This window comes from Nomascus leucogenys, chromosome 10 (assembly GCF_006542625.1).
Source record: "Nomascus leucogenys isolate Asia chromosome 10, Asia_NLE_v1, whole genome shotgun sequence".
In the NCBI taxonomy this organism is placed as follows: Eukaryota; Metazoa; Chordata; class Mammalia; order Primates; family Hylobatidae; genus Nomascus; species Nomascus leucogenys.
This window is the reverse complement of record NC_044390.1, coordinates 52,784,836-52,792,832: the sequence shown is the minus strand read 5'-3', so window position 1 is coordinate 52,792,832 and position 7,997 is coordinate 52,784,836. Positions and strand designations below refer to the sequence as shown.

Genomic DNA, 7,997 nt, shown 5'->3' with positions numbered 1-7,997 from the left:
TAGCTGGGATTACAGGCATGTGCCACCATGCCCGGCTAATTTTGTATTTTTAGAAGAGACGGGGTTTCTCCATGTTGGTCAGGCTGGTTTCAAACTCCCAACCTCAGGCGATCTGCCTGCCTTGGCCTCCCAAAGTACTGAGATTACAGGCATGAGCCACTGCGCCCGGCCTGGTGTCCTTATTTCTTGGGAAAGGATACAGAGGGTCAGAGAGGCGCCCCAGCTTCTGCAGGAATGCATTCCTGAGACCTGGCCTGGCCGTGGTCACTGGAGGGTTTACTCTGCTTGCAGGGTCTGGTATAGTGGGGGACGGCTGGGTAGGAATGTGCAGGCTATAAAGCCAGACCCCAGGTGTCAGTGCGTTTCAGAAAGCAACTAGCACAGCCATGCCCTGGCCAGGACCCGTGACACAGCGATGCTCTCAGATGCTGCTGATGTTACAGATGTTGTTGGGGGCACCCTGGGGGGGGGCGCCCTGACTCTGCACGGTGAGAACCTTCTGGGGTTCCTAGGACCCTCAGACAAGCACTCTGATCCGGATGACTCCAGGTTCCAGGAGTTGCAGAAACGCCACCAGGACCTTCAGAGCACCAGTTAGACAAGGAGAGCCAGGAGGAGCCAGGCCCCAACCTTGTTCAAAAGCACAGGTGAGCTCTGAGACCTCCACCCCCAGGATAGCCACCACATCTATTTTCTTTTTCTTTAAAGATGTTCTTATTTGGGGGCCAGGTGTGGTGGCTCATGCCTGTAATCCCAGCACTTTGGGAGGCCGAGGCAGGCGGATCACCTGAGAGCAGGAGTTCGAGACCAGACTGGCCAACATGACAGGATGAGACCCTATCTCTACAACAAATACAAAAATTACGTGGGCATGGTGGCATGTGCCTGTAATCCCAGCTACTAGGGAGGCTGAAGCAGAATTGCTTGAACCCGGGAGACAGAGACTGTAGTGAGTTGAGATTGCACAACTGCACTCCAGCCTGGGCAACAGAGCAAGACTCCAATCCAAAAAAAAAAAAAAATCCTCTAGGACAGGGCTGTGGCTGAGACCCTGAGGGCTGGAGGCTTGGCTGGCCTTGCACAGCAGTGGGTGCATGCTGGGGTGGGGAGAGGCCTGGAGACCCTGTGACTCCAGTGGGGGCCTTGCTGTGTGACCCCCAGTGAGTCCTTGTGTCTCTTGCCCATGCATGCCTGTCACATGCAGACACCCACACACACCCACTATCTGCCAGACAGAGCAGCCCTTCCTCTCCGTAGCCAGGAAGCTGGACATAGGCACAAGGGCTGACGCCTGGGGCCAGGAATCCTGAGCATTAGGAGAAGGTCTGGGAACCCCAGGGGAAGGGTGCTCTTGGGGCATCCCCTGCCCCTCTACCATCTGGTGGCTGGACTCCACACCAGCCTGCCCTGCTCTAAAACCCCAGCTCCTTAATTCTGTGCCATCTCCTCTCCTCACCAGCCCAGACAAGAGCAGATTCATCCCTGCCCCAAAGGAACCACCAGTCCTGGGTCAGCAGAGCTGGGCACAGACACTTCCAGTGCCATGGGGCTGTAACTGTGACAGGTCTGTTGCTCCATGCACTCGGCAAGTCAACAGCTGAGAAACCAGGTTGCAACATGGAAAGAGTTTTAATCTGACCGGCGTGGTGGCTCACACCTGTAATCCCAGCACTTTGGGAGGCTGAGGCGGTGGATCATCGGAGGCCAGCAGTTCAAGATCAGCCCGGCCAACCAGGTGAAACCTCATCTCTACTAAAAATACAAAAAATTAGCCGGGCGTGATGGTGCGCACCTGTAATCCCAGCTACTTAGAAGGCTGAGGCAGGAGAATCAATTGAACCCGGGAGGCGGAGGTCGCAGTGAGCCAAGATCATGCCACTGCACTCCAGCCTGGGCGATAGAGCGAGAGACTGTTTTGGAAGAAAGAAAAAAAAAAGGCTGGGTGCAGTGGCTCATGCCTGTAATCCCCACACTTTGGAGACAGAGGCCGACGGATGACTTGAGGTCAACAGTCTGAGACCAGCCTGGCCAACATGGTGAATCACTGTCTCTACTAAAAACACAAAAATTAGCCAGGTGTGATGGCGCACGACTGTAATCCCTGCTACTCAGGAGGCTGAGGCAGGAGGTGGAGGTTGCAGTGAGCCGAGATTGTGCCACTGCACTCCAGCCTGGGGTACAGAGGGAAACTCCATCTCAAAAAAAAAAAAAAAAAAAAGAGGTTTAATCCTAGGGCCACCCAATGAGGAGATAGGAGGGAACCTCAAATCCATTTCCAGGAGGAGGAGTTTGGGGCCATATACACACACACACACACACACACACACACACACACATATATATATACACACTTTTTTTTTTTAAGATGGAGTCAGCCGGCCACGGTGACTCACACCTGTAATCCCAACACTTTGGGAAGCCGAGGCAGGTGGATCACGAGGTCAGGAGATCGAGACCATCCTGGCTAACACAGTGAAACCCCGTCTCTACTAAAAATACAAAAAAAAAAAAAAAAAATTAGCCAGGCATGGTGACAGGTGCCTATAGTCCCAGCTACTCAGGAGGCTGAGGCAGGAGAATGGCATGAACCCGGGAGCTGGAGCTTGCAGGTTGGAGTGCAATGGCATGATCTCAGCTCACTGCAACCTCCGCCTCCTGGGTTAAAGCGATTCTCCTGCCTCAGGCTCCTGAGCAGCTGGGATTACGGGCATGTGCCACCACAACCGGTTAATTTCTGAAACTTTTTAGTAGAGACAGGGTTTCATCGTGTTGGTCAGGCTGGTCTCAAACTCCTGACCTCAGGTGATCCACCTACCTTGGCCTCCCAAAGTGCTGGGATTACAGGCGTGAGCCACTGCACCCAGCTTGGGGCTAGAGTTTTAGTTTTTAAGGATTTTGGAGTAGGCTGAAGTGTAGAGGTCATTGCTTGGTGAAAGAGTGCAGGAGGTGAAGTCACAGACAGTAAAAAACTGTATTCTCATGCAGATTCCGTTCCTCTGTGGGGTCTTCACACTGGTGGGTGTCATTGGTTAAGGATTTCAAAAACATCTTAAGAAATTCTTTAAAAATGTCTTATGATTCTAAGATCAGAAATCACATCTATAGCAAATGGTCGGTATCAGGTGCTACAAGCAACTTGCGGTCACAAGGAAGTGGGTCAAAGTGCAGCCTGATTAATGCTTAATTATAACTAAATTTCTGTCCAGAATTCTTTTTTTTTTTGAGACAGAGTTTTGCTCTTGTTGCCCAGGCTGAAGTGCAATGGTGAAAACTCGGCTCACTACAACCCCCGTCCCCTGGGTTCAAGCGATTCTCTTGCCTCAGCCTCCCGAGTAGCTGGGATTACAGGCATGCACCACCAAGCCCGGCTAATTTTGTATATTTAGTAGAGACAGGGTTTCTCCATGTTGGTCAGGCTAGTCTAGAACTCCTGACCTCAGGTGATCCACGTGCCTCGGACTCCCAAAGTGCTGGGATTACAGGCGTGAGCCACCGTGCCTGGCGCAGAATTCTTTTTTTTAGAGATGAGATGTTGCCATCTTGCCCAGACTTGTCTCGAACTCCTGGGCTCAAGCAATCCACCCACCTTGGCCTCCCAAACTGCTGAGATGATTGACATAAGCCACCATGCCTGGCCCCCAGAATTATAAATCCTGTGAGGATGGCTTCAAGGTGAGCGCTGAGCCAGACAAAAGGATGGGGTTTGGGAGCATCCTGCTTAGCCTGGAATGATAATGTTGGAGAAGACTTCCTGGAAGAGGGGCTTTTTGCGTAGAGTTTTGAAGAATGAGTAGGAGTTCTCCAGAGGAGGATGAGTAACTGCAATAACACCCACTTTATCAAGTGCCTCCTATGTGTCTGGCCCTGTGCTTTACCCCTCATTTGACCACCTCTCCAGTGAGAGTCTCAGTCCCTTTTTTCCCGGTGAGGAAACAGGCATGGCAGAGAGGAATGACACATCAAGGTTGCCCTTCCTGCCTCCATCTAGCCCGTTCTCCTCTGCTTCCTTTGTTTTTCACCATCTTTAGCCTTTGACCCCAACCACAAAGAGAAGAGAGGAAATCCCATGGGCATAGACAGCCACCTCTTACACTCCTGTCTGGAATTTTTCACATAGTAACAATGTCTTTTTTTCCTCCAAAAAGACTCCCAGGCTGGAATGGCGTCCTCATATCGAGGAAGCGGATACTGAGGGCCAGAAACGTGCCCTAGCTTTACTAGGAGGGCCCCCACCTAAAGATCCTCCCCCTAAATACACCCCCAGACCCGCCCAGCTGTGGTCATAGGAGTGTTTACTCTGCAGGCAGGGGAGGAGGGCGGGACTGAGCAGGCGGAGACGGACAAAGTCCGGGGACTATAAAGGCCGGTCCGGCAGCATCTGATCAGTCCCAGCTCACAGCCGCAACCGGCACAGCCATGCCCAGGCAAGAACCCAGGATGCTGAATGGCTCTCAGATGCTCCTGGTGTTGCTGGTGCTCTCGTGGCCGCCGCATGGGGGCGCCCTGTCTCTGGCCGAGGCGAGCCCCGCAAGTTTCCCGGGACCCTCAGAGTTGCACTCCAAAGACTCCAGATTCCGAGAGTTGCGGAAACGCTACGAGGACCTGCTGACCAGGCTGCGGGTCAACCAGAGCTGGGAAGATTTGAACACCGACCTCGTCCCGGCCCCTGCAGTCCGGATACTCACGCCAGAAGGTAAGTGAAATCTTAAAGATCCCCTCCCACCCCCCAAGCAGCCCCCATATCTAACCAGGGATTCCTCTTGTCTTGAAAAGCCCAGACCTACCTTTGAGCCTCAGTTGCCCCATCTGTGCCCTGGGTAGGAACATCCTGGACCCCCTTGGGTCTGATGGGGTAGCTGATGCTTGATTTGCACCCACAACGTGGGAGGTTATAACCTGTCCCCAAATTGCAAATGGGGAAACTGAGGTACAGGGATGCCAGGGACCCTCCTGAATGTGCACAGCACCTGGGAAACCCGGGGATGGGGTCGGGCGTGCGGTGTGGGCATGGTCCCTGACCTGGGCTGGGGCCAGGATCCAAGAGAAACAATGGGGGTGTGGTGCATGGATAGAGGTTTGTGATGGGCAGAGCCAGCTGGAGCTGGTTCTGAATCTGATGACATCGCTTGTCAAGGCACTGCTAAAGTCACATGCGGCAAGCGACTTGTTAGGGGAGGAGGAGGAGAGTATTTTCCCCATCTCTGTGCCCTCCATGGAGGCTCCAGAGGTGCAGGGCACCAGATGAGGTCTGGGCTGCGGTGGGACCCAGGAGGGGGCAGGCAGAGGGGCATACACTCTTAGCCTGCCCTAAACCCATCTGTGCCGTGTGACTCCAGGTAAACCTCTCACCCTTGCTCAGCCTAGCAACTAGGTTAAGGCACCCTCAAACCCCAGTCTCCCCAGTCTCCCTAACACTTGTTCCAGCCTGAGGGGCCGTGATTCCTAGAGGCTCAGTAGTCGGAATGTGATGGGTTTGATACTCTTCATTTCTCGGGATTACACCTGTAATCCCAGCACTTTGGGAGGCCGAGGTGGGAGCATCGCCTGAGGCCAGAACATTGCAGCCTGGGCAATATAGCAAGAACCCATCTCTACCAAAAATGTTTTTAAAAAAATTAGCCAGACATGATAGTGTGTGCCTGTAGTCTCAGTTATTCAGGAGGCTGAGGCGGGAGGATCACTTAAATCCAGGAGATTGAGGCTGCACTGAGCCATGAGTGCCCCACTGCACTCCAGCCTGGGTAACAGCAAGACCATACTAAATAAATAAGTGAAGCAAGTAAGTTTTTGACTGCCAGAAGAAAAGCAGAGCCATGGTTGGAATCTCAGGCTGTCTGAATATCAGATATATATTAATTCCTTCAAGTATTTACTAAGCACCTATTGTGTGCCAGGCACAGTGTCAATCAAGCTGAGATTCTAAGTAGGGAATATGAATGATACACAAGGAAATAAAATAGGGTGCTTCCTATTTTAGGCAGGCTGGAAGGAAGAGGAGGAGCCAGCCATGCTGAGATTCAGGAGATTCAGGGGGAGAAATGCCCCCCCCCTTTTTTTTTTTGAGAAGGAGTCTTCCGCTGTTGCCCAGGCTGGAGTGCAGTGGCACGATCTTGGCTCACTGCAACCTCCACCGCCCCGATTCAAGCGATTCTTCTGCCTCAGCCTCCCGAGTAGCTGGGATCACAGGCGCCAGCCACCACACCCAGCTAATTTTTTGGTATTTTTAGTAGAAGCGGGCGTTTCACCATATTGGCCACATATTGGCCAGGCTGGTCTTGAACTCCTGACCTCAAGTGATCCGCCTGCATCAGCCTCCCAAAGTGCTGGGATTACTGGCGTGAGCCACCGCGCCCGCACGGAGAAATGCTCTTGGCAGGGGAAATAACTTGTGCAAAGGCGCCGGCGCCGTGGTGAGATCCAGCTTGGCGTGTTAGGGGAAATGGGCACCCCCGTTCCTGGAAAACCGTAAGCCTGTGGGTGACCAGCATCCCTATCTGTCTTCCCACAGTGCGGCTGGGATCTGGCGGCCACCTGCACCTGCGTATCTCTCGGGCCGCCCTTCCCGAGGGGCTCCCCGAGGCCTCCCGCCTTCACCGGGCTCTGTTCCGGCTGTCCCCGACGGCGTCAAGGTCGTGGGACGTGACACGACCGCTGCGGCGTCAGCTCAGCCTTGCAAGACCCCAGGCGCCCGCGCTGCACCTGCGACTGTCGCCGCCGCGGTCGCGGTCGGACCAACTGCTGGCAGAGTCTTCGTCCGCACGGCCTCAGCTGGAGTTGCACTTGCGGCCGCAAGCCGCCAGGGGGCGCCGCAGAGCGCGTGCGCGCAACGGGGACCACTGTCCGCTCGGGCCCGGGCGCTGCTGCCGTCTGCACACGGTCCGCGCGTCGCTGGAAGACCTGGGCTGGGCCGATTGGGTGCTGTCGCCACGGGAGGTGCAAGTGACCATGTGCATCGGCGCGTGCCCGAGCCAGTTCCGGGCGGCAAACATGCACGCGCAGATCAAGACGAGCCTGCACCGCCTGAAGCCCGACACGGTGCCAGCGCCCTGCTGTGTACCCGCCAGCTACAATCCCATGGTGCTCATTCAAAAGACCGACACCGGGGTGTCGCTCCAGACCTATGACGACTTGTTAGCCAAAGACTGCCACTGCATATGAGCAGCCCTGGTACTTCCACTGTGCACTTGCGCGGGGGACGCGACGTCAGTTGTCCTGGCCTGTGGAATGGGCTCAAGGGTCCTGAGACACCCGATTCCTGCCCAAACAGCTGTATTTATATGTCTGTTATTTATTATTAATTTATTGGGGTGACCTTCTTGGGGGACTGGGGGGCTGGTTTGATGGAATTGTGTATTTATTTAAAACTTTGGTGATAAAAATAAAGCTGTCTGAACTGCTCCCTGTGGTGTCCAGGATAAGGGAAGGTGACCTTGAGAAGATCCTCCTCTCCCTGGCCTCAGTGTCTCTAGGAGACCTGGGAGGGGTTAAGTGTAAAGGCTCAAGGAACGAGTGGCAAGGTGTTCTCGGACATGCTAAGCCATTGGAAGGTGCTTACGACACCTGTGAGCTCCAAGGGCAGCCTTGGCCATTCCTGACTGTCTGTCTCTATTTCTCTATCTCCCCATTTCTGTTTCTTTTTTCTTTTTCTTTTTCTTTTTTTTTGCGACGAGGTCTCACTCTGTTGCCCAGGCCGGAGTGCAGTGGCACAATCACAGCTCACTGCAGCCTCAACCACCTGGGCTCAATTGATCCTCCCACCTCAGCCACCTGAGTAGCTGGGACTACAAGCACATGCCATCACGCCCAGCTAATTTTTGTATTTTTTGTAGAGACTGAGTTTCGCCATGTTGCCCAGGCTGGTGTTTCTGTTTTGGAAACAGCTGAGACCTCATACCCTTTTAAGTCTCAGCTTCCCTCCATCTTTCCTCATTCCTCAGAACTTCTCTCTTTGGGGGCTGAGGCAGAGGATCTGTCTCTATCTTTGTCTCTATCACCAT

The 7,997-nt window shown here is 53.8% G+C and overlaps 1 protein-coding gene across 1 annotated transcript; it reads left to right on the top strand.

Annotated features, from left to right (window-relative positions):
• The first annotated feature begins 4,390 nt into the window (after positions 1 to 4,390).
• GDF15 (growth differentiation factor 15) lies at positions 4,391 to 7,396 on the top strand. Its single transcript, XM_030820423.1, has 2 exons — positions 4,391 to 4,693; positions 6,509 to 7,396. The coding sequence occupies exons 1-2, from the start codon at positions 4,417 to 4,419 to the stop codon at positions 7,156 to 7,158; spliced, it is 927 nt and encodes a 308-aa protein (XP_030676283.1). The 5' UTR covers positions 4,391 to 4,416; the 3' UTR covers positions 7,159 to 7,396.
• Positions 7,397 to 7,997: the final 601 nt, after the last annotated feature.